Source organism: Monodelphis domestica, chromosome 4 (genome assembly GCF_027887165.1).
Source record: "Monodelphis domestica isolate mMonDom1 chromosome 4, mMonDom1.pri, whole genome shotgun sequence".
Lineage (NCBI taxonomy): Eukaryota > Metazoa > Chordata > Mammalia > Didelphimorphia > Didelphidae > Monodelphis > Monodelphis domestica.
Genome location: NC_077230.1, coordinates 345,989,811 through 346,017,612, shown reverse-complemented (window position 1 = coordinate 346,017,612; position 27,802 = coordinate 345,989,811). Strand labels below are relative to the sequence as shown.

General features: G+C 34.9%; 1 protein-coding gene across 1 annotated transcript in view; it reads right to left on the bottom strand.

Moving 5' to 3' along the window:
* PGM2L1 (phosphoglucomutase 2 like 1) overlaps positions 1-27,802 on the bottom strand; it is an 80,568-nt gene that overhangs the window by 13,071 nt on the left and 39,695 nt on the right. Inside the window, exons 7-12 of the mRNA XM_001367761.4 lie at positions 25,288-25,477; positions 24,598-24,695; positions 24,120-24,300; positions 23,143-23,236; positions 13,106-13,235; positions 9,139-9,328 (exon numbers count right to left, since the gene is read on the bottom strand). Of these exons, the coding sequence (XP_001367798.1) occupies positions 9,139-9,328; positions 13,106-13,235; positions 23,143-23,236; positions 24,120-24,300; positions 24,598-24,695; positions 25,288-25,477 (883 nt within the window). The remainder of the gene's footprint in view (positions 1-9,138; positions 9,329-13,105; positions 13,236-23,142; positions 23,237-24,119; positions 24,301-24,597; positions 24,696-25,287; positions 25,478-27,802) is intronic.

Below are 27,802 nucleotides of genomic sequence, written 5' to 3'. Positions count from 1 at the left end.
CTTAAGTGATGAGGTCAGAAAACACTGCAAAGGGTTGGTTAAGTAGGGAAGAGTAAGTGGAGATAGTGAGTATGGACAACTTTTTCAAGGAGTTCAGCTAAAAAAAGGAGGAGAGATAGAGAGTAACAGTTTGAGGGGACAGCAGAGTCTAATGAAGGTTTTTAAGTATCAGGGAGATTTGGGCATACTTTAAATCAGTAGGAATAAACAGTTGATAGGGAGAAGTTGAATATGAGTGGGAAAGAATATTGAAGGTGATGGACATAGAAAATACTTTCTGATTTTCTTGAATTAGTCATGATATTCAGATGAGGCTTTTGAATAATCTACAAACCTTTAGTATCTTTCATCTTTTGGTTTTGAATCATTTTCCAAAATTTTTTTTCAGGTAGTTTGTTTTTGCTTATCATGACCACTGAAAGGTGAGAAGACAAAGTCCCATCAAATGATGATGTTTCTTGTTGCCTGTGGGCATACCATAAAACCAACTCTTCCAACTTCTTAACTTAATTCTCAAAGTTGAATCTGAGCCATTTTTCCATTTAGCTGCAAATTCAAGTCACCTAGTTTCATTTATAGGAAGAAAATCAACACATAGATGATTCAGCTCCTAAAGTTGACTATCAACTGACAATTACACACAAATCTCATGCTGAATGTACAATCAACTAAATTTAATTCTTATAGATATTTTAAGAGCTATGTAAATCTCAGTACCCCATAACTCACTCTTTTCTTTTTTGCTATATTATGACAATCATTTAAAAAGTAAAAGAGGGTCATTCATATAATACTAAGGGATATTTTGTATTTATGTACATAGTATGGAGTGTTGTGTCCAAAAAAAAATCATGAACTATTAATTATTGGGAAATCCTTTAGTGGCAGGCCTTTGTGTGCTCAGGTAACTAGGTCCTTTGATAATAGAAAATCTATCACTAGGCTTGTATTGAAGTCTTGTTAGCATGGTAGATACTTCTAAAGCTTCTATTCTGCTGATATTGCCTACAAGAACAAAGGATCATCTCAATATCATCATCAAAACAGTATCAAATTACATGGGGAGAAACATGGGGGTTTTATTTATGCTAGAACATGTTTGGTTCTAAGACCCAATAAACATCTATTTTTGAACCTAGGCTGTACAAGACTATGCCTTCTCAAGTTTCAAGTTTCATAATTTAGGTGAAATGAAGTTCCTGTTTTTTAGAAACTCTCAAGGGAAAAATTAGATGAGCCAAATAATAGGGAATTAAGGAGAACCCTGTATGAATCCACCTAAATAACAGTGTGGTCTAGTATAAATAACTGCCTGACTTTAAACAGATCACTCTGTTTCAGTTTCCCATGATGTCTACAAAGAATGCCACAAATCTAAAAGGGTCATTCAAACCCACCTAATCTGATTATTATCTGAACAAGAATTCCATCTACAGCATCTCTAAAAAGTCATAAGCATTTGCTTGAAGGCTTTTGAACCCATTCACTTATGAGGCAGGTCATTCCACTTTTGGATAGCTCTAATGGTTAAGAAGTTTCCTTCTGCATTAAGCTTAAACCTGTTTCTTTGCAATTTCCAACCACTGTTCCTAGTTTTGCCTTCTGGACCAAGAAGAACAAGTTTAACCTTTGCCTATGGATTGGGATTTCTGTAAATCTTCTGGTTCTGTCTCCTTTGCTGCTGGCTTGCAGGACTCTGCACTGTGACATATTTTGCCCTGGGGCTAGGTCTTCACCCCAGTGCATGGATTTCTGGGTCTCAATGTGGGTTGGTGCCAGGGCCTGGGCCCTTCAAGGGGTGGATCTGGAGTACGGGGTGCTCTGTTGTTATACCTGGGGTCCAGGGATCCTGAAGTTGGGCTATGCCCAAGCTTGTTACCTGGTGTAATAGGTGTGTGTGTGTGTGTGTGTGTGTGTGTGTGTGTGTGTGTGTGTGTCTGTGTCTGTGTATGTGCGTGTGCGCATTCAGCCAGCATTCTGATGTATGCAGTTTTGTTTCCCATGAAAATTGACACCCTGTGCCTACCTTTCAAGTTGTGTTCAGTGGCAGAGGCCCCTCACTCTGTTTTGCTCTTGGTTTCTGACCCCTGTCATTTTGAGGATCTTCTAAAAGATTGTTTTGGAAGGATTGTCAGAGCAGTTTCAGCTTTTGTTCTGCTTTGGCTCTGCTTCCCCCCAAGTCTAACCTTTGGTTCCCACTCTAGCCCTTTAAATAGTTGAAGGTAGCTATAACCCCCAACCATTATCAGATCTGTTTCATACCAAGGCTTCTCTTTTCCAGGATAAACATCTCTAATTCTTCAACTGATCACCATGTGGCATTCATGATTTTAAAGACCCTTAACTTTAGCTGTCCTCCCTATAGACATTCTCCAGATTATCAACATTCTTCCAGATTATCAACATTCTTCCAGAAATGTAGTTCCCAGAACTTAATACTACAGATGTCAGATTAGGGCAGAATAGAGCAGGATTATCACATGCCTAAATCCTAGACTCTATGCTTTTCTTAATGCAATTAAGATTCAATTAATTTTTTCATCTAGTCCACATGTCAATCTTTTTCACACAAAAAAATAATGAAAAACATTGTCAAGTGCTTAGTTTAAAATCTAGGTAAATTATATCAGCACCATTCTCTGATCTACCAATACTCCTATAAGAAAATGAGGTTAAGTTTGGCACACCCCTTTCTTGATGAGGCCATTGTCATTCAGTTAATAAACACTAAGCACTTATTATGTGCCAGGCATATACTAAACAATGAGGTTACAAAGAAAGGCAAAAGGCAGTCACTTCTTTAAAGGAAATCTTTAAAGGAAGTCTGATGAGGGAGAAAACATGTAAACAACTATGTACAAGTAAGCTACATGCAAGATAAATTGGAAATAATCAATAGAGGGAATGACTGCTTCACCCACTCCCAAATATTATTAGCTCTTAAAAATCTATTCTATAATTTTGAAAAGCATTTAAGTCAATTTACTGGCATATTTATAGTCTAAAACGTTTTCTGGTTTTTGAAAATGTAAACATTTGCCCTTTTCTAATCCTTCAGTACATCTCCCCTTCTGTATCAACTTTCACAAATCACTGATAGTGGCTCAGCAATGTCATCCACCTGTTGTTTTAGGACCTATGGATGTAGTACATCTGGTCCTGAAGACCTGAATACATCAGTTAAGTAGTTGAAGTCTTACTATCTCTCTATAAATATATCATTTGTATTAGCTTATTAACCAGTCCAAAGATCACACTCTTCTTAGTAAAAGAAATAGATGCAGAATGAGAATTAAATAGTTTCAGCTTCTTTGACTTTTTATCTGGTTTACACTGTAAGCAATTGTTCTTTTCTTCTTCTGATCTGTTTTTTTTCCCTCCCAATATAAGTGAAATTAATAATCCCTTCTTAACTTTTCCTGCCGGCCTCAACTGAATGTCAGCATATCTGATGAGGATCTTACAGGGCTGGGCCATACTTTTCACTTATGTTACCTGCCCTTGATTCAATCTTCTGCATGTTTTTTAAAAATTTCATGCTGATGACTTCTTTGTACACCCATATCAATCTCTTTAGACAGCTCATTAAAATTTTCTTTGTGTCTTCAGAATTTCATATTTTTTGAGTTTTATTTTTAAACGTTTCATTATTGTCTTTCACCTTTATGTCACAGTCATTTCGTCACCCCTTTTCTTATAAGAAAAACAAAAAACATCTCATATAAATCTGACAATATTGTCATAGAAGTAATTCTGTAGTCCCCACCCTCACCTGCCATGAAGGGAGGTGGTATGTTTCATTATCTGTCCTCAGTTACTCAAGAGATATTTTTACTTTTTGAGATCTTTGCATTGATCTTACTGTAGTCATTGTGTGAGATGTTCTTTTGATTCTAGTTATTTCACTCAAGGATCAATTCTTATAAATTTTTTCCATGTTTCTATGAATTCTTCATGGATCATTTGTTAGTGCACAATAATATTCCATTATATCCAAATACCATATTTTTTTAAAGCCAATTTGCCAGTGGAGGAGAACGCATTTTGCCTCTAATTCTTTGCTAGCATAAGAACTGCTGCAATAAATATTTTGTTATATTTTGGACCTCAGCTTCTGTCAGTAACTTCCTTGAGGCATGTACTCAGTAGTGAGATCACTGGCTCAAAAATACTGATAGTTAATTTTTCTTGCAAGTTGAAATTCAGAATGGCTGGATCAATTCACAGTTCTGCTAAGTGCACAAAAATATTTCTCTCCAACATTGACTATTCCCAATTTTATTGAATTTTTGACAATTTGCATGGCAATCTCCTTTTGCATGGTAATTAAAAATTGTTATATAGTCAAAACTTTCTAGATGGCATAGTGGCTAAGTGATAGTATACTCTGAGAGCAAGACTGATAAGAGAGACTGATTTAGGGATGAAAACACTGAATTGAGTATACATTTAAAAAACCAGGTTGCATGTAATGAGATTTTTTAAGTTTTAAGTTCTCTTTTTCTATTCTGGAATTGTAACTAATAAGACCCAAGAGGGAATACTGCCTTAGTCATTTAGTAGCTGGGTGACCCCATGCACATCTCACACTGTTTCCTTCAATAGAACTCAGAGATGATATTGTCTATTGTGAAGATTAAATTGTAACCCTTGCCTATTTTAAGAACAGGGTACTTAAAAGTTAAGTATGGAGGTCTACCCATTTTTAGATTTCATCACCAAAGGTGCAAACACCCCATTTCATACACTGAGTGGGGAAGGTCTATGACCCACGTGTGTGATAGTGGTTGACGAATCAGGATCGACTGACTGCCTTCTGGGCGATCCTAAAACAAAAACTCAACTGTGATTGGTAGACATAAAATTAGGGGATGACACAGGAAGTGCCCCAAAAGAATCATCTTGAAAAGGAGCTGTTACTTCCTATGAGATTCAGTTCTTCATTTATTGGAAGTGGACACTGGAGGAATTCTTCATTCTCTGATCTGTTGACTGGACCTGAGACCCTGTTCCTTTGAACTGACACATAGTGAGTGAAGAGCTGACTCTTAAATGCTGGATTTTTTTTCTGAAAAAAAACTATCTTCTGGAGAGACCTACTCTTGAGAGACACTTCCTGGCTTTGCCGAGGCCAGCTGAAACTAATTTTCCCTGCCCAAAGGGGCTGGAGTTAGTGCTCAGGCTAGATATCTTGCCTTATCCTCTCTCTAATTTCTTACTTCATTCTTTCTACATTTTGTAAATAAATTGTAAAATAAATCTCTTTGGAATTAATTAAATTCCTGGTGACCACACTCTTAAATAATCAAGTCTAACCTTTTAAAAATTAACCCTTTCCCCCCTTACATTATTCTAATAACACTGTGATAAGAACCCACCAAGATAATATAAAATACAATGGTTTGTGATCGTTAAAGTGTTAGATGTGCTAACTCATTGTTTCATTTGTTTATTGTTTACTTTTTCATTCTGTATTATTTTGAACTTAAAAAACACCAAATATCAACATTTCCATAAGCCATATGAATTTCCTGATCTCATTTTAAATATTTCATTCTATTTTATCTTATATAATATGCTAGTATTATCAATTCTCCTTCAAACTAAGCTATTAAAGGTATCTGATGTTGCCCTTTTCTAAATTTTTAAATATTATTACCGTTTCTATATTCAGATATGTCCATTTTGAACTTCTTGTGGTACTAATAGTTTTTTGCAAAAAGGCCAATTACCCCAATAATGAACAAAAGAATATATTCTTGGGTTAAACATTAAGATTTCATTTTTGATTGCTTCTGCTTTCTCCTCATTTAGTCTGTTTACTAATCCACTAATCTTTTTTCCTAACTGATAGCAAATATTATTGATGGTTATTGCTGTATGACATAGCTAGAGGTCTGATAATATTATTGCCCTTTTATTATTTGATTTTTATTATTTTACTTGAGATTCTAAGCCTTTATTTCAAATGAATTTTATTATTTTGTTAATTTTGAAAAGTGTTCTGAGAAATTTTACTTGCTTAGAACTGAATCTACAAAGTAAATGATATTAACATTTTTATTATATTGCATGATATATTATTATATGAGCATAATCTGACCATGAGCAGTAAATAGCTCTTCAATTATTAAGTCTCCCTTTAATTCTAAAAACATGTTTCATAGTTAGAGACAGAGATGAGGACTGGATTGCTAATGCAGGTAGGTACTTTCTCTGCAACTTCTGGGCTTTGTGAGTTGCATATGAAGTTAAGAGATTTGCCATGGCCAGTCATTATCAGAGAGAAGCAGTACTTTTACTTAGGCCTTCAACTCTGAGTATCTATTCTTCCACACTACCTCTTTATAAAGTTGTATAAGTCCTTATGTGTCTTGGTAGGTTAATTTTCAAATAATATATACAGTTTTTATTTTAAATATAATCTCATGTCTTCCTAGTTTTTGTTAGTACTCTACAGATACACTGATAATTTTTGTAGATCTATTTTGTATTCTGCTATCTTACTGAAGCTATCATCTCAATTAGATTTTCCATTGATTTTCTGGGGGTTTCTAAGTATACAACCACACTATTTGCAAAAGAGGATAATTTTATCATTCCTTTGTTAATACTGATGTCATTGCTTTCATATTCTTGTATTGCTATAGCTCACATTTCTAGAACTATGTCAAATAATAGCAGGGGGGTAACTCTTGCTTTACCCATTTATACTGTTAAGAGCTTCTTCTAGTGTTTCTCTATATACAATGATCATATTAAAGAGGTCTTTCCATGCTTATGCTCTTTAAAGTTCTTAAAATCTTGCTTTCTGTCTCAGAATTGATACTAAGTTTTGATTCCAAGTTAGAAGAGTGCTAAGGGCTAGGCAACTGAGGCCAAGTGACTTGCCCAGGGTCATACAGTTAAGAAGTATCTGAGGCCAGATTTGAACCTAGGATCTCTCATCTCCAGGTCTGGCTCTCTATCTACTAAACTACCTACTTGTTTCTCTTTAGAGTTCTTGTCATAAAACAAGTACTATGCTTTCTAAAAGGCTTTTCTGCATCTATAGAATTATGTAGTTTTTGTTATCTTTGTGGTATATTTGTTTAGTTATGATAATTGATTTCTTAATGATGTAGCTTCTTTTTATCCCTGATATGAAACCAACTTAATCACAATGAAATATTTTCAGGATTTATTGATATAGAATTCTTATTTTTTTGCATCCTATCTGAGACTGGTCTATATTTCTCTTTCTCTGTTTTATCTTTCTCTAGTTTAGGGAGATAATTTGCTTTATAAAATGAACTTGATAGAGTGCCTTTTGGCTTGATTTTTGAAAATAATTTTGTTAGTAGATCTCCATCAATTGTGAAATATCTAACTAAATTATTGTACATATATGTAGTGGGATATTACTGGATCATAAGAAATGATGAATATGAATAATTCAGAGAAGTATTAAAAGACAAATGATATATTTAGAGAGGTAAGAAATAAATGTAGGCATAGATTCTGACATACATTTTCAGACACAAACAATATATAACAAAATATAAAATATATAACAAATAATATAATTCAAATTTGTTTTGCTTACCTGTAATCTTTTATTATAAGGAAGAGTTTTATTTGGGGAAAGGTTTTGAAAAGTTATGAGAGAAACTGGAGAGGCAGTGATGGTAATGCCAAAAAAAATAAAATTATATCAATGAAACATAAAAAATAACGCAGAATAGAACATAACAAAAGTTCAAAAGGGAGCACAAGCAATATTGGTACTAGCACATTAAATTAATGGGGCTAATATAGTATAGCTGAAAGAGCATAAGTCATGGAGTCAAAAGACCAGAGTCCAAATTCTTATTTGAACCACGTCTGATGTTTACTACTTGTGTGTAGGCAAGTCACTTAACTTCCCTGGGACTCAGTTTCCTCTCTACAAAATGAAGAGTTGAGCTATATTGTCTCTGAGGTATCTTTCTATATATGTACATTTCTGTATATATATATGATGTGTACATATACATATACATACACACATATATGCATAATACATCCATATATATGTAATGGATAAATAGCTATAATGGATTCAGAGTTTCACATACAAAAAAGAGATATTACTCAAAACCAAAATTCTAATGTCAAAAAACAAATAATTCCAATGCATAAGAAAAAGTAGAACTGTCTGAATTTTATTTAATTTGCATTAAAAAACACCAGAAGAGAAGTTTTAAAAGACTTAACTCTAAACAATGCAATGATTAATTATGGTTCCAGAGGGTCAATGACAAAGAATGCTCCCTACCTCCTGACAGAGAAATGATGGACTAATATGAAGAATGAGACACATATTTTTGGACATGGCTGATATGGGAATTTGTTTTATTTGACTATGATAGAATATTGTATTGAGTTCATGAGATATCACATTTTAGGAGAGACACTGTTAAATGGAAACATAGCCAAAGGAAAGAAAATGAGACAGTGAAAAGAACTGAAATTGTGCTGGTGAGCTGGCTCAATGAATAGGGGGTTGGGCTTAGAGTACAAAAGACCTAAATGTCAAGTTAGCCTATGTCAATGTGACCTCAGATATATACCTGCACTGAATGTCTCAGCCTCAGTTCATAAAAAAAGGGATAATAATACCACTGTTGTTTTAAGGATCAAATGAGATAGCATATATAAAGTGCTGTGTAAACTGTAAAAAGGAATGAAAACACTATTATGTCATATTAGAAATGGTTGAAGAAACATGGGATATTTAGTCTGGAAAAGTTAAGACATAAGGGGAATGTAATCCTTTTCTTCAAGTATTTATTTGAAGAGTGGTAATGTGGCTTAACCATTCTTTCCTTGCTCCAGAGAACAAAATTCAAAAGCAGGAGTATGTATTAATGCTTCAGAGTTGGAGTTTGGCTCCATGTAAGGGAAAATCCTTACAATTTTGTTCAAAAGTTTTGTTCAATAAGTGTTAACTTACTGACTGGCTAACAGAGCAAAAGTAACAACGTAACAAAATAATGTTATTATTTTTTAAAGTCTAAGTCTTCTGACTCCAAATTCGGCATTCTTTCCATTATATCATGTTGCCTTCAAGATGGCTAGAAATGCCTTAAGAGACCTTTCAAAAACCATATCACTTACCGATTTCTGATTAAGTTGGCTGCTGTCATATCCAGTAGTAATATCCCGTATATGCAATATGTCAAAAGCTCCACAAAATTTTGGATATTCTTTTGGAGAATGAAAATTGCGAAGCTTTTCAAATATATGTTTGATAGTAGGTGGGTCATAACATAAGAAATAAGATGTCTTTGAAATATGATATCCATATCTACACAAAAGAAAAACAAAAATCAGAATGAGTTTAAATAAGCCTTTTATAGTTTTAAATGAACACTTTATAATGCACACTATATTAAATTCTAAATGAAAACTGTGAAGATTGGATTTAACTATCTCCTGATTATAACAATGAAGATACTTAGCTCTTACTTTATTGAGAAGATAAAGTTGTAATCTCCTGATTGTAACAATGAAGGTGAAGCTAGAAGTAATAGTAATAGTAAGCTACAATCTATTTTTAAATTTTTACTACAAAAAGGTATTAAGTAACTACAAGAGGTGAACTTACCAAAACAGGTTTTAAGTAACCCAAAAAGGTAGAATCTAACCAGAGAAGGTGAGAACTAAAGAATGGACAATCCTGGAGAAAATCTAACCAAAGAAGGTGAGAACTAAAGAATGGGCAGTCCTGGAGAAAAGTGTCTGCTGTGATTGGTAGACATGAAAATTTAGGGGAGGAGGTGACACAAGAGAAAAAGATCTTTAAAAAGAGGACCAAAAGGAAGGATTTCATTCATTCAGATTCAGACATTCAGATGAGTTCAGACAGTCATTCACCCGGGCTTGGAGTGAAGGATCAGTCACTTGGAGCTGGAGGGAAGATGGACATTTGGAGAAATTTGGGCATTGACTCGGAGAAGCGACTGGAAAACAGACCCTTGGGGAGACCGGAAGACAGACACCCAGACTTCTTTTAGACTGTCACCATTGGTGAGTGAAAGGCTGACTTAGTGGACTTGCTTTTCTCTTCCCCTGACTGTGGCTTAGAAATTCTAACTGGTATAAGAGGAAGCCAGTTCTTTTTCTTTTTCTTTTTCTCTTTCTTTCTTTCTTTCTTTCTTTCTTTCTTTCTTTCTTTCTTTCTTTCTTTCTTCTCTCTCTCTCTCTCTCTCTCTCTCTCTCTCTCTCTCTCTCTCTCTCTCTCTCTCTCTCTCTCTCTCTCTCTCTCTCTCTCTCTCTCTCTCTCTCTCCTTAGTATCTTTCTTCTATTGTAAATATTTGTAAATAAACTACCATAAATTCCATTTACTTTAGTAATTCATTTTGGGATTTAGAAATTAAGTCCCTGGCGACCACCTATTAAATATTCAGAGTCCAACCACAATTTAAATTTAACATAACACACCCTAAATTTAAAAATTTATGATTTAAAAATCATTTTTAAAAATAGAGGAGAATGGTTATATACCTTTCACAACAACTAGAAGAAAAATTCTTGATCAAATAATAGAAGTGTTTACAATGAGAAAATAAATCATTTCAATCACATTTTACACAAATAACAAAATCAAGACAGGACCTCAGAATATATCCCAAGTTAGGGAGCATGATATGGATTATGATACAGCAAAAAAAGAGTGAGAAGAAACAAACAGAAGGATAACTATGAGAGACAAGTGACAAGTGCCACAAAGATCCAGGGAACAGATAGTATCCAGGAGAAAAGTATGGTAAAAGTCAAATGCAGCTAAAAGATAAAAAAAAAAAGATTGAGGACTGAGAAAAGACCATTAGATTTGTTAATTAATAGAGCACTGGTGATTTTGGATAGAGTAGTTTAATTTGAATGATGAGGTTAGAAGCCAAACTGCAGAGTTGAGGAATTATGTGAGAGTAGAATGGAAGCAACAAGTTTATAGGGATAGAAGTGAAAAGTTCTAGGAGTTTGGCTGAGAAAAGGAGACAAGAAATAAGATGGTAGGGTCTAGAGAAGGTTTTTAAGCATAAAGGAATTATTGTTAAATGAAGTAATGAGCACTGGGAGCTGATATAGAGTGAAGTAAGCAGAACCAGGGAAAAATATACACAATGACTAAAGTAACCATCAAAATGAACACTAAAACAAACTGTAATTGTAAGGGTCAATATTGGTCAAAGAAGAAAGATCCTTCCTTTGTGGGAAATATGAGAAATTCTGGGTATGAAAATTTGTATTACACATTCAGACAACATGTGCCAACTAGTTTTGCTTAATTGTTTTTTTAAGATAAGAATCTCTTAAGTGCTTCATCCAATATCCTTTTTGCAATCCTCACTTTTGACAGTTCTAAATATAATAGACTAATAACCCTTTGGTGCCTTCTGACCTTCCTTTTCTCCTTGTTCTGCTTCTACTTCTGTGATCTCCTCTCTCAGCTTCCCTTCTTGGATTATTATCCATGTCTCATTCTCTAAGCATAGATATACCCCGAGACCCTGACCTAGGTCCTCTTCTCCTTTCACTATTTCTCTTAGTAGTATCATCACCTCTCATGAGCTCCACTAATAACTCTATACAAAAGGTTCCCAGATACATCTCTAACCACCATCTCTCTTGAACTCCAAACCCATATTACTATCTGCTGAACATCTTTACATGACTGTCTCATGGATATATTAAATTCAACATGTTCAAAACATAATTTATTATCTTTATTCCTAAATCCATCTCTCTTCAAAACTTCTCTGTTTCTTTTCAGTACCACCAATCCTCATCTAGTTTGCAAACTCAGAGCCATTTTCTATTTAACCCTCTCTATCCCACCTCCAATATTTTAATAAATGCCAAATCTTATCCATTCTACTTCTGAAACATTTTTGCTGCAATTCCCATTTTTTCTCTCCTATAGCAACCATCCTACTTTAGTTATCACAACCTCTTGCCAGGATTATTAAAAGAGTTTTCTAATTGTACTTTTCTTCTAATCTCTCCTCTTTTTAAAACATTCTTCACTATCCAGAAAATTGGACTATATCACTCTCCTACTCAAGAATCTTCAGTAGTTCCCTAAAAGCTAGATAAGATTTAGAGACAGAATGAACCTTCTATCCCACCTGGAAGGCACTATCTTCTTACCTCTGCCTCTTAAAATATTTAGCTTCCTTCAAAACTCAGTTCAGGTATGATTTATAAGGAGACATATCCAGTGTCCTTTTGTATTACTCTCTCCCAAGCAGATAATCAGTATGATAATTAATTTTGTATTTATTTGTTCTATCCCCACATAAAATAAAGTTTTTGAGGTCAAGGACTCTTTTTAATTATTTTGTCTTGTATATTCAGCATTTAGCAAGTTACATGGGGCTACTTTAGCTGGTTCTTAAACATTATTTGTTCATTTTATTTTAATGGAGTAAATTCTAGGTTTCTTTCATTTTCTTTATCTCCTTCAGTGACAAGAAGCAAGGGGTGAATTAGAACAACAAGTTATTTGCATTCCAAAAGTACTGCAGAATCTGTACTACATAGCAGTAGTTTAGGGTAGGGAATTTCTATTGGTCAAAGAAGGGGAAGGTGGGAGGTAGATGAATACTGCCAAAGCTATGATTTACTGAAGGGGCTTAATCTTGTGTATGCCATTTCTTCCTCAGGGGAGCTTCTATTATCCTTTTTCATGTAGGGGAGGCTTATATCCAGATTCAGATCTAAATAAAATTTATTAATAAGCATCTATAATAATTGCAAAGTATTGAGGAACACAAGGACAAAACACAACAAAAGAGTCTCTGTTCTTAAAGAACATTAACGAAATATCCAACAGTCCAATATTAAGCCAATTGGTTGTATTTTTAGATAACCAATATATAATCATATCACTTTCTAAGGGAAATTTAGAAGTCTGAAATGACAGCCAAGCTGAGAAAATTGGAAGTCCTATCCCTAGGACCATTGCAATTTACAAAGAGCAGCCAACAAGTGAGTATTAATTCAATTACCCTCCCCCCCCCCCCACCAAAGATAATAAACAAGAGTCCAGAATGTTAGGTTCAAAACAACAGAACTTACCTTTCATAAACTTTAGTAAGCTGTTGTGCCAATGTTAGGTTCTTGGTGTCTAGGTAAGTTGCCATTTCAGCAACAACAGCAGCTGCACTCACTCCATCTTTATCCAAAACAAAAGTCCCACACAGAAATCCTGGGAAACAAAAAAGAGCTTCAGAAAAAAAGTTTTTTCAAGAGAAAACAGCCTTAGATCTGGCTGCATCTACACTGAAGGACACAGAGGCATGGAATATGATATTCCAGAAAGCAAAGGAACTAGGTCTACAAACAAGAATCAACTACCCAGAAAAAACTGACTATATTCTTACAGGGGAAAGTATGGCCATTCAACAAAAATAGAAGAATTCCAAGAATTTGTAAAGAAAAGACCTGAACAGAAAACTTGATGTCCAAGCACAGAACTCAAGAGAATCATCAAAAGGTAATTAAAAAAGAGGGGAAAAAAGAAAACCAAAACAAGACAACAACAAAACAAAACTTTGTTTTTTAAGAGACTCAATAAGTTAAAATGATATGTATCCCTATAAGAAAAGAGGTCATTGGTAACTCTTAAAAACTGTTGCTATCACTTGGGCAGCTAGAATAATTACACTTAAAAGGAACAGTGGCAAACTGCATAGAATGAAAAAAGACATAAATAGGTATATAGATATATGTAGGCATAAATACATATATACATGTGTGTGTATATATATGTATATATATACATATATATACACACACAACTAGAGCTAAAAAAAGAGGTTAATACTAAAAGAAATGGGAAAAGAAACAAAAGGGGGTAAATTTATATGTCACAAAGAAGCTCATGGCGGGAGGGGGGAGAACATCAATACACTGGAAGGGTAAAGAGGTAGGAAACAGAAAATACTCAACTCTTATGTGCATTGAAATTGACCCAAAGAAGGAGGAACAATCCAATCCATTGGGGCAAAGAAGAGATTTGAGCCCTATAGGGATGTAGAAGGGTAACAAATGGATTGGTGGGGAGAGAAGCAGTATTAGGGAGGGAGAGGGTGGGGGTAGTTTTAAAAAGACTGCAAAGAAAATAAGGGGGGAATAAGAAGGGAGGGGGGTAGAAAGGGAAGTAAAATAAGGGTGGGAACTAGGGGGACTGATTAAAAACAAACATTGGTGTAAAAGGAAATAGTGAAAGAAGAAAAGGCAGGACTAGGAGTGGAAATCAAAATGCTGGGAAATACTCATCTGGTAATCATAATTCTGAATGTAAATGGAATGAACTCACCCATAAAATGCAAGTGAATAGGAGAGCGGATTAGAATCCAAAAGTATACCATATGCTGTCTACAAGAAACACACATGAGGAAGGTAGATACGCATAGGGTGAAAGTAAGAGGATGGAGCCAAATCTATTGGGTATCAACTGATAAAAAGAAGGCAGGAGTCACAATCATGATATCTGACAAAGCCAAAGTAAAAAATAAATCTAGTTAAAAGAGATAGGGAAGGTAATTACATCCTGATAAAAGGCAGTATAGACAATGAGGAAATATCAGTATTCAACATGTATGTACCAAATGGCATAGCATCCAAATTTCTAAAGAAGAAACTAGTGGAGCTCAAGGATGAAATAGATAGAAAAACTATACTAGTGGGAGACCTGAACCTTCCTCTATCCTAACTAGATAAACCAAATCAAAAAATAAATAAGAAAGAGGTAAGAGAAGTGAATGAAATCTCAGAAAAATTAGAGTTAGTAAGATATGTGGAGAAAAATAAATAGGGACAAAAAGAAATACACCTTCTTTTCAGCAGCACATGGTACAGTCACAAAGACTGACCATGTATTAGGGCATAAAAACATTGCAAACAAGCGCAAAAGAGCAGAAATAATAAATGCAACCTTCTCAGATCACAATGCAATAAAAATAATAATTAGTAAGGGTACATGGAGAGGTAAATCAAAAATTAATTGGAAATCAAACAATACGATTCTCCAAAACCAGTTAGTCAAAGAACAAATCATAGAAACAATTAATAATTTCACTGAAGAAAATGACAACAATGAGACATCCTTTCAAAACCTATTGGATGCAGCCAAAGCAGTACTTAGGGGGAAATTTATATCCTTGAGTTCATATATTAACAAATTAGGGAGGACAGAGGTCAATGAATTGGGCATGCAAATTAAAAAACCAGAAAGTGAACAAATTAAAAATCCTCAGATGAAGACTAAATTAGAGATCCTAAAAATCAAAGGAGAAATTAATAAAATTGAAAGTCAAAGAACTATTGATTTAATAAATAAGACTAGAAGCTGATACTTTGAAAAAGCAAATAAAATAGACAAAGTTCAATCTAATTAAAAGGTCAATCTAATTAAAAAAAAAAGACTCCAGCAAGACGTCACAAGGGTTATTCACTATGACCAGGTAGGATTCATACCAGGAATGCAAGGATGGTTCGATATTAGGGAAACCATCCACATAATTGACCATATTAACAAGCAAACTGACAAAAATCACATGATTATCTCAATAGATGCAGAAAAAAACCTTTGATAAAATACAACACCCATTCCTATTGAAAACACTAGGAAGTATAAGAATGGAAGGGTCTTTCCTAAAAATAGTAAATAGTATATATCTAAAATCATCAGCAAACATCATCTGCAATGAGGACAGGTTAGAAGCCTTCCCAATAAGATCAGGAGTGAAACAAGGATGCCCATTATCACCTCTATTATTTAACATTGTACTAGAAACACTAGCAGTAGCAATTAGAGAAGAAAAAGAAATTGAAGGTATTAAAATTGGCAATGAGGAGGCCAAGCTATCACTCTTTGTGGATGATATGATGGTTTACTTAAAGAATCCTAGAGAATCAACCAAAAAGTTATTCGAAATAATTAACAACTTTAGCAAAGTTGCAGGATACAAAATAAACCTGCATAAGTCATTAGCATTTCTATATTATCTCTAATCCATCTCAGCAGCAAGAATTAGAAAGAGAAATACCATTTAAAATCATCCTAGACAATATAAAATACTTAGGAATTTATCTGCCAAGACAAACACAGGAACTATATGAACACAACTACAAAACACTTTCCACACACTTAAAACTAGATCTAAACAATTGGAAAAACATTGATTGCTTATGGGTAGGATGAGCTAACATAATAAAAATGATAATCCTACCCAAATTAATTTACTTATTTAGTGCCATACCCATTGAACCACCAAAAAACTTCTTTACTGAATTAGAAAAAAACATAACTAAGTTCATTTGGAAGAACAAAATATCAAGGATATCCAGAGAAATCATGAAAAAAAAATGCAAAGGAAGGAGGACTTGCAGTCTCAGATCTCAAACTATACTATAAAGCAGTGGTCATCAAAACAATTTGGTACTGGCTAAGAGACAGAAAGGAGGATCAGTGGAATAGACTTGGAGTAAATAACCTCAGCAAGACAGTCTATGATAAGCCCAAAGGTCTCAGTTTTGGCGACAAAAATCCACTATTTGATAAAAACTGCTGGGAAAATTGGAAGACAGTATGGGAGAGATTAGGTTTGGATCAACATCTCACACCCTACACCAAGATAAACTCAGAATGGGTGAATGACCTGAATATAAAAAAGGAAACTATGAGCAAATTAGGCGAACACAGAATAGTATACTTGTCAGATCTTTGGGAAAGGAAAGACTTTGAAACCAAGCAAGAGCTAGAAAAAAATCACAAAATGTAAAATCAATAATTTTGATTACATCAAATTAAAAAGTTTTTGTACAAACAAAATGAATGCATTCAAAATTAGAAGGGAAATAACAAATTGGGAAACAATCTTCATTACAAAAACTTCTGACAAAGGTCTAATTACTCAAATTTATAAAGAGCTAAATCAATTGTACAAAAAATCAAGTCATTTGGCAATTGATAAATGGGCAAGGGACATTGTGAATCTTAAAATTTCTCAGACTTGTGAATGTTAAAAATTCTCAGACTCTACCTTAGAACATTTGGTTAAGACTATTCCCCATTTTAAACAATGAAGGTACTTGATCAGGAATGTGAGAACTCTAATATTCCTCCACCCATACTTAAGCATACTTTAGGGGAAGATAAAGTTGTGAACTCCTTACTGAACAATGAAAAGTACTTAACTCATACTTATAGTGAGGCAAAAGCCCTTAAGCTAAGTCTATTTTTAGATCTAATACAAAAGGGTGCTAAGTACCTATGAAGGTCAAATTAATCACTAAAAGGTCAGGCAACTTGCAAACTTGCAAGGGGCAAAGAGGTGTGAACTTACTCAGAAGTTTTAGTCTACCCAAAGAAGTTAAGAACTAAAGAAGGTGTGAATTAAGAATGGTCAGTCCTTTGGAAAACATCTACTGTGATTGGTAGATGTGAAAACTTAGGGGAGGTGACATAAGAGAAAATTCTCTTTAAAAGGAGGTCTGAATTGGGAAAAAATCTTCATAAAAACCTCTGACAAAGGTTTAATTACTCAAATTTATAAAGAGCTAAATTTATTGTACAAAAATCCAAGCCATTCTCCAATTGATAAATGGGCAAGGGACATGGATAGGGAGTTTTCAGATAAAGAAATCAAAACTATTAATAAGCACATGAAGAAGTGTTCTAAATCTCTTATAATCAGAGAGATGCAAATCAAAACAACTCTGAGGTATCACCTCACACCTAGCGGATTGGCTAACATGATAGCAAAGGAAAGTAATGAATGCTGGAGGGGATGTGGCAAAGTAGGGACATTAATTCATTGCTGGTGGAGTTGTGAACTGATCCAACCATCCTGGAGGGCAATTTGGAACTATGCCCAAAGGATGATAAAAGAATATCTACCCTTTGATCCAGCCATAGCACTGCTGGGTCTGTACCCCAAAGAGATAATGGACAAAAAGACTTGTACAAGTATATTCATAGCTATGCTCTTTGTGGTGGCCAAAAATTGGAAAACGAGGGGATGCCCTTGAATTGGGGAATGGCTGAACAAATTGTGGTATATGTTGGTGATGGAATACTACTGTGCAAAAAGGAATAATAAAGTGGAGGAATTCCATGGAGACTGGAGCGACCTCCAGGAAGTGATGCAGAGCGAGAGGAGCAGAACCAGGAGACCACTGTACACAGAGACTAATACACTGTGGTATAATAGAACATAATGGACTTCTCCATTAGTAGCGGTGTAATGTCCCTGAACAATCTGCAGGGATCTAGGAGAAAACCACTATTCATAAGCAGAGGATAAACTGTGGGAGTAGAAACACTGAGGAAAAGCAACTGCCCAACTACAGCGGTTGAGGGGACATGACAGAGGAGAGACTCTAAATGAACACTCTAATGCAAATACTAACAACATGACAATGGGTTCAATTCAAGAACACATGTGATACCCAGTGGAATCACGCCCATCAGCTATGGGGGGTGGGGTGGGAGGAAAAGAAAATGATCTTTGTCTTTAATGAATAATTCTTGGAAATAATCAAATAAAATATTATTTTAAAAAATGAGGTCTGAAAGGCCTCTGAAGAGTTCAGCTTGCCAAAGCTGAATTGGAGGGCCTGGTGGCTGAACTTAGTGGAGCTGAGGGGCTAAACTGGAGGGTCTCTCTGAACACTAGGATCTTGCTTGGGACAAATCTTGTGGTGAGTGGACTAAAGACTGACTGGTTTCTCTTAAGGTTCATACATTATTTCCTCTTATTCTCTCTCTCCCTTTCCTTGATTCCTTATTTGTATTAATTAAAATCTCCATAAAACCCAGCTGACTTGGGTATATTTAATATTTGGGAATTTTCCCATGGCGACCACTTTATTTTCGATTTAACTCAAGACACTGTCTTGAAACCATATTTTCGCAGTCACAGTTTATGACAGCCACTCTTTTATCTGTAACAACATGAATAGGCAGTTTTCAGTTAAAGAAATCAAAACTATTAATAAGCACATGAAAAAGTGTTCTAAATCTCTTATAATCAGAGAAATGCAAATCAAAACAACTCTGAGGAATCACCTCACACCTAGCAGATTGGCTAACATGACAGCAAAGGAAAGTAATGAATGCTGGAGGGGATGTGGCAAAGTTGGGACATTAATGCATTGCTGGTGGAGTTGTGAATTGATCCAACCATCCTGGAGGGCAATTTGGAACTATGCCCAACGAGCGCTAAAAGACTATCTGCCCTTTGATCCAGCCATATCACTGCTGGGTTTGTACCCCAAAGAGATAAGGAAAAAGCCATGTACAAAAATATTCATAGCTGCCCTCTTTGTGGTGGCAAAAATTGGAAAATGAGGGCTTCCCTTCAATTGGAGAATGGCTGAACAAATTGTGGTATATGTTGGTGATGGAATACTATTGTGCTAAAAGGAAGAATAAAGTGGAGGAATTCCATGGAGACTGGAACGACCTCCAGGAAGTGATGCAGAGTGAGAGGAGCAGAACCAGGAAGACATTGTATGCAGAGACTGATATACTGTGGTACAATAGAATGTAATGGACTTCTCCATTAGTGGCAATGCAGTGATCCTGAACAACTTGGAGGAATCTATGAGAAAAATGTGAATCTTGAAATTTCTCAGACTTGTGAATGTTAAAAATTTCCCCATTGGGGAATTCTCCATTGGAACAATTCCCTACTGGGAACATTCCCCATTTGGACAGTGAGAACTCTTCTTAGATCAGAAATGGGAAGACCTCTACTCCACCCGTACTTAAGACTGCTTTAGGGGAGAACACTCCTTGCTAATCAATGAAAGTACTTAAACCCACACTTATAATGAGGCAAAAAGTTCTTTAAGCCATGCCTATTTTTAGAATACAATGGGGTGCTAAGTACCTATAAAGGTCCGGCAACTTGTGAACGTACAAGGAGCAAAGAAGTGAAAACTTACTTAGAGCTTTCCTGATGTGAATTACTCAGAAGTTTTAGTCTACCCAGAAAAGGTGAGAGCAAGATATAAATTAAGAATGAGCTGTCCTTTGAAAAACGTCTACTGTGATTGGTGGATGTAAGAATTTAGGGGAGGTGACAAAGAAGAAAATGCCCTATATAAGGAGATGAGAAATCTGAGTAGAAAACAGTCAGCTGGGAAAGGCTGAATTGAAGGAGGCAGCTGGCCAAGGCTGCCTTGAAGGGTCTCTCTCTCTCGGGATTCTCTCGGGGACATTGGACACATTCAGATTCAGGCATTGAGCTGGAGTCAGCTGAGATGGAGCTGGCCTGGTGTCACTAGAATCCTTGCTTAGACAGATCTTTTCTCAGAGGTTCTTGAGAGATAATCTCTAAGGAGGTCTTTCAAGGGAGGTTGACTCTGGCTGGAACTCCCTCTGGGGAGACTCTGTCCCCCTGAATCCTCGCTTGAACAGATCTTATGGTGAGTGATAAAAGACTGACTGATCTCTCTTTCTTAAGATTCAGGTCTAGGCCATGTTGGCTTAAGGCCCTTCATACTTATTCCTTTGTTACTTTTTCTCTCTTTCTTTAATTCCTCATTGTATTATTAATTAAAGTCTCTATAAAACCCAGTTGACTTGGGTATATTCATAATTGGGAATATTTCCCTGGCGACCACCTTATATTTGATTTAAAACAAGACACTGTAGTGAAAACATATTTTCTGCGGTCACAATTTACTCACCCACTCTTATATCTACTATAATTTATGTCTTCAACTATTTTTACTCACTACAGTTTATAACCTTCAACCATTTTAATTATTACAGTTTATGGTTCCCACTCTTTTAAATGCTACAAAAACCACTATCCACATTCAGAGGAAACACTGTGGGAGTAGAAACACAAAAGAAAAACAACTGCTTGAATACATAGGTCGAAGGGATATGGTTGGGGATGTAGACTCTAAATGAACATCCTAGTGCAAACAACAACATGGAAATAGGTTCTGATCAAGGACACAAGTAATACCCTATGAAATTGTGTGTCAGCTGCAGGAAGGGTGGGTGGAGGGGAGGGAGGGAAATAAAGTGATTATTGTAACTGTAAATGCCAAAACTGTAAGGATAGTTTTTAGTGAATTTACTTAAAATCTAAATAAGTGGTCGCCATGGGAAATTCCCAAATATGAAAATACCCAAGTCAGCTGGGGATTTTTATGGAGATTTTAATTAATAAAGAGAGAATGAATTAAGGGAAGGAGAGAGAGAGAAAGAATTAATTTAAACTGTTCTGGCTCAGGCTGAGCCAAGCAGTAGTTAAAGGCCTAGGCCAAAGTGGCCTCCCTGAGCCTAAGGGAGAGGGAGTAAGTCTTATCACTCACCACAAGACTGTCTCCAAGCAAGCTCCAGTCCTCCACTGAATCTCCTGAACTGAGTTCAGAATCTAACTCAATTCAACTCCTCACTCAATTCCCTCCTGACTTTTTACCCCTTCCTTTTAAAGAAAATTTCTCTTATGTCACCTCCCCTAAATTTTCATGTCTACCAATCACAGTAGACACTTTTTTCCAGGGCTGCTCATTCTTAGTTCTCACCTTCTTTGGTTCTCACCTTCTCTGGTTAGATTATATCTTTTGAGTACTTCACACCTCTTTGTTAAGCTTGACTTTTTAAGTTACTTGACCTTTTTAGGTACTAATTTAACTTTTACAGGTACTTAACACCTTTTTTGTATTAGATCTAAAAATAGACCTATCTTGGTTCTAGCTTTACCATAAGGTATGAGTTAGGGACTTTCATTGTTCAATCAGGAGTTTACAACTTTATCTTCCCCTAAGGCACTGTCTGAGTAGGGTGGAGTAATTTTAAAAGTTCCCAATACATTTCTGATTCTTGTTAGACCAAGTATCTCCATTGTTACAATAAGGGAATAGCTAAACCAAATCTTCTAAGGTACAGTCTGAGTAGTTTTTAAGATTCACAATCCCCCCTGATGATCATTGGGAGACTAGTCTCCTCATTGATCATAACATAAAAATCCTAAAGCACTTTTAGCTACAGATGTATACAATATTCAATTTTCTAAGAAGAAATTACAGTATTTAGGGAGGAATAGAAAAAAAAGAAAGCAAAACCAATGTTTTGCTAGGCACATTGACAGAAAGTCAGATTAGGGGCAGTTTCCTTGGCATAAAAGTGTACATTTACAAATAAATGTTCTATCAAACTTCAGTTCAATCAACCACACCCAAAGTTCATTCTTGATCTTCTTGATGTAGTGTAGGTTCTCTGGCATCTTTCTGCAACAGTTCATTCTCTGGATTTAGGAGTTAGCAAGCTTCTTCTTTGAAGATCTTTCTCGAACAAAAAAATCAAAATCTTGGATTTTATATTAAAATACAACCCCCCCCCCCGAAGTGGGGGTTAAAAAACATCCAGTTCAGCTCAGGATGCAATGTTGAGTTATGGAGGTGTATGAATCAATTATCAAAAGAAGAGAAAAACAATCAAAAACATAAGGAAGGAAAAAATGGAAAGAAGAAAAAGACAAAAAAAGAGAGAAAACAGCATTATGTTTTCATTAGTCTTATAGTTCTAAAGGACAAAATAAATCAAGGGTCATTTAATACCTTATGAAACCTATAAATTAATATATTTAATGTCTTTTAAAAAGTTAATCACATCTTTTTCAGTAAAATAAAAGATGGTTACAAATCAAAATTTAAAATTAAAAGACAAAAATCCCCTCTTCACAAGATTCCATGATGAAATCTGCTTGTTAGTTGTTTTAAAACAGTAACTTTCTATATTAAGAAATAAATATTTTCTAATGAGCAAAGCTATCTGAAAATTAAATGATTTGTCTTGTGAGATAGTGAGCTTCTTGTTAATGGACATATTTAAGTAGAGGATGATAATATCAGAAGCTGAAGGGTCACCTGGAAAATCAACAAATCCAAACATTCATTTCATAGGAAAATATATATAGGTAGAATTAAATTATCTCTAAAGCCTTTTCCAATGCTGATATTCTAAGTTTCAAAAGAAGCAGAAATATCCATTTGTAAAGTACTATAATAATACATGTATGAGGTTATGAGTGCTACTAAAGTAGCAATAGTCACTATGGTCCCTCTGGTGTTCTCATACATACCAATAGACTCTTCAAATGCAAAAAGGACTTCTTTCCCATTTTCCATGAGTTCCTTTATTCTACTTCCAATCCATTTAAAACCTGGTAATGTTTCCTAAAATATAAAGTAGGATACTAAGTGACTTTTCTATCATGTATATGTGTATAAACTGATACATACATGTAGCAATATACATAGTGTTCATGTAGTAAAATGACATGGTTATTTACTGTGATATATTCCCAGTATCCATATATGTCCTTGACTGCTTTTCTGATTATTCACACTGAACCACTTATATACTGCTCTATAACTCTCAGACTTCATTAAATACTAAATGAAATAACCTGTAAGAGTTATTGGTTCATCTTTAGTACTGAGATTTCTTTTCAACTGGCGTGGAATGGAGTGGAATAATAGTTAAATACAAAATACAACGTAAATTACTATAGACAATTAAAAAAAGAAAAATGTACATAATCTAACTCTAGATTACAGCTTACTAACTCAAAATACAAGCTTTGTAATTAAAAAGCTTCATAATTATCAGAGGAAGCAATAATGTTGATCTTCAAAAATTACTTGTTGTTAGCTATTTAGTTACTTTTAAAACTTGAGTTTCTTAAAGCTATCTCCAAAACACCAAAACAACTAGATAAAAAGCATTCACTTTTCTATTGATTTTCCAGATGTCTTGGAATCACAGTTATCGTTAAGGAATTGGAAAGAATATTCCACACTAGAAGTCAAAGGATCTGAGTTTTAGTACTAACTCTTTTACTAATTAGCTGCATGACCTTGAGACAGTCATCATTTGTAAAATAAGGAATTTGGATGCAATTTTTAAGATCCTTTCCACTGCTAAACTTTATAAATACAAACTAGGAAATAGCATTGTTTTAAAATTATAAGAGAAATCAATGGAAATCAATACTTGTAAAAATTCCTTTAACTTCCAGTTGTAAAAATAAACACAAAAATTCTATCTAGCTCTTACTTCAAACTGAAATCCTTCTTTATGTGCAATTGCCTTCAAAATTTTGGAGGAGACTGTAGTGGCTAACATGTAAATGTTCTTCACATCAGCATTCTGTGACTTATTTTCCTTCCAGCAATCAAACATCCACCACCCAAACAACGCTGCTAACTCATTGCCTGTGAAAACTTTCCAACGGCCACTGCACAGAGAAGGGAAAAATCCATCAAAACCAAATCCTTTGAACTTTTTATTAAAAACTATATTAACATATTAACTATATATTTATATTAAGACCTAAATTGGTTAAAAACAACAACAACAATCCACATTTAACTAAACATCAAGTAGGATAGATGAGAAAAGAGATTGCCTTTTTTTTTAAAGCTATGAAAAAGCCCAGCTATGTCTGGAATTAATGCCATTAGGAAAAGGATATTATTGCTCTAAGGCAAAAGAACAATCAAATTAAATATTTAAGCCTTTATAAGCTACTTACTCCCCCTGCAGTTCAGCCACTGCCAGTCTGTCTGCATCAGGATCTGTGGCAACTACTACTCTGGCATTTTCCTTCTCAGCCAATCTCAGCGACAACTCCTGGGACAACCATCCAAAAATCCAGATTACATTGACGAAATCAAGTTTATCCTAACTCTCAAATGTATGCAATATGTTGAAATATTGATCCCTTCTAATGTACTGTAGTTTTGGAAGAAGAGTTTAACCAAATTTTAAAAAAGGATCCTAGGCTTTCCTAGAAATTATATGTTCATATCAAGGAGTTATATAGCATTAATACTGATTGTAAAGCTCCCTTGAAATTTAAGAAAGATATAAAGTATGACTTTTGCTTTTCTAACTCTTAAAATTTTAATTATCCTCTGACTTGTGGGTGACAAAGGTAGCCTAGAAGAATGAGAAAAGAATTAGGTTTAGAATAAGATCGCAAATGAATTTATGGCTCTGGTAATTTATAAACTGTGGGGCTTGAGGAAGTACATGTCCCACTCTGAATCTTAGTTTTCCTAGATGTAAAATGACGGGAATGAACTACATGATAAGATCATAAATTTGGGACCAGATGGGACCTAAGAAGATTGCAGAGATCTATTCTATTTATGCTATTTTAAGATTCTTTCCATTTTAATGAAGTTAACTAATTCAAATAGGTAATAAAATATATAGATACCAGCACAGATTCTCCTTCTTCAGGATTTGGACATTTAACAGTAGAAAAGTCTGGATCCGGATCCTGTTGTTCTGGTACTGGAATTGGAGGCTTAAATCCAAACACTTTAAAAGCCAATTGTACATAATCATGACCAACTCCATGAAATGATGTATGGACAAATTTCAAGCTTGTCTTTAAGTTCAGTTCTCTGAAAGAAAAACCAGAATTCAATCAATACTACAAAGACTTAATTATGATATAATGGAAAATGGCAATACTCTAATAAAATGTAGTTAAAAATTCAGAATTATAACGACCTCCAGGAAGTGATGCAGAGTGAAAGGAGCAGAACCAGGAGAACATTGTACACAGAGACTGATACACTGTGGTACAATCGAAGGTGATGGACTTCTCCACTAGGGACAATGCAGTGATCCTGAATAACTCATAGGGACTTACTAGAAAAAAACACTATCCACATTCAGAGGAAAAACTGTGGGAGCAAAAACCCAGAAGAAAAACAACTGCTTGATTACATGGGTTGATGGGGATATGATTGGGGGATGTAGACTCCAAATGATCATCCTAGTGTAAACATCAACAACATGAAAAAAGTTTTTGACCAAAGACACATGTAAAACCCCTTGGAATTGCAAGTTGGTTACGGGAGGGGGCAAAGGGAGGGGAGGGAAAGAATATGATTCTTGTAACCAGGAATAATGTTCTAAATCGACCAATTAAGTAAAACTAAAAAAAATTCAGAATTCTGAGCAGAAATTGAACATGACTTAAAAATAAACCATGGTATTCAACTAAGAGAACAAAAATTTCTGGTCTGATCTCAATCCTTTCCAAGACTAGAAAGCTTTGTTATACTTGAAGGTCATTAAGGCAATAGGTACCCTGTGATATTTTTTGACAAAATGGGCACCAACTTCCTGCAAGAAGCAAAACAAAACAGCTTTCTCTTCTACTCATTTATTCTATAACATCCAAATTGCTGTTTGACACTCTTTTCCAGCTACAATGGCAAGGCATTCTCCTTCTGTTTTTCACTATCATCTTACAACTCCAATCACAGAATCTCAGAATTTGAGAACTGGAAGGGATCTTAGTGGGCTCATAACCAAGGTCATACATAAAAGTAATTTCTACTAAAACACATCTGACAAGAGGTCATTTATGTTCTGCTTGAAGACCACCAAGGAAGCTAAATCCATAACATCTCAAGGCAACTCATTCAACTTTTAGATTGCTCTAATTATTTTTTCAAAATTTTTGGTTACATTTTGAGTTCCAAGTTGCCACCCTTCCCCAAAAAGTTCTTTGTAGTTTATTTGAATGGTCATAGTACTCAAAAAACTTTAGTCATCCATAGTTATTCTTTGAACAATATTGCTGTTAGTGTATACAATGTTCTTTTGGTTCTACTTACTTTTCTGCATTATTTCATGCAAGTCTTTCCATGTTTTTCTTTTTTAACATTTGGAAAAAAAATTTGAGTTCCAAATTCTCTCCCTCTCTCCTTCAGTCCTTTCTATCCATTTACCTCCCCCACCCTGAGATGTCAAGTAATCTGATACAGATTTTACATGTGCAATAATTTCCATGTTTTTCTAAAACCAACTTACTTCTCATAGTATTTTATCACAAACCTACCACAACTTATTTCCCCATTTGTCCATTCCCCATTTGTGGACATCCCCTCAATTTCCAATTCTTTGCCAGCACAAAGAGTTGCTATAAATATTTTAAAACATACAGGTTCTTTTCATTTTTTCTTTATCACCTTGGGATGTCACCTAATAGTGGTATTGCTGGGTCAAAAGGTTTTATAACTCTGGACATAATTCCAAATTGTTTTCCAAAATTAGTTCACAATTCTAACAACATTGTATTAGTGTCCCAATTTTTTCCATATCTCCTCCAGTATTTGTCATTTTTCCCCTTCTATCATCTTAGCCAATCTGATAGGTATGAGACAGGTACAATTCAGATTTGTTTTAATTTGCATTTCTCTAATCAATGTAATGATTTTAGGACATTTTTCACATAACTATACATAGCTTTGGTTTCTTCTTCCAAAAACTCTTGTTTGTATCCTTTGATCATTTATCAAATGAAGAATCTCATATTATTATAAATTGGCTTAGTTCTTTATGTTTGAGATATGAGACCTTTAAAGAGAGTCCTTTAAATATTTGAAGTAGCTTTTACTTCTCTCTTTTAGTCTAAATATGCCCATTGTATCATTTGATCCTTATGTGAAATAGACTCAAATTCCTTCACCATTCTAATTATCCTCTTTGAGACTATCTCAAGTTAATTCAGTGTTCTATCTCAATTGTGGTGGTGCCCCAAACTCCCCTACAGGGGAGGTCTGAGGAGAGCAAGTGAGAACAGGTTCTATAGATCACTTCACTATATCCTCAAAGCTCTGCCATTCTTAATGCAACCTAAGACCCCATGATGGTTTTTGTCTACCACATGGCGTTGCTGCCTCCCCTCTTGAACTTGCAGTCTACTAAAACCC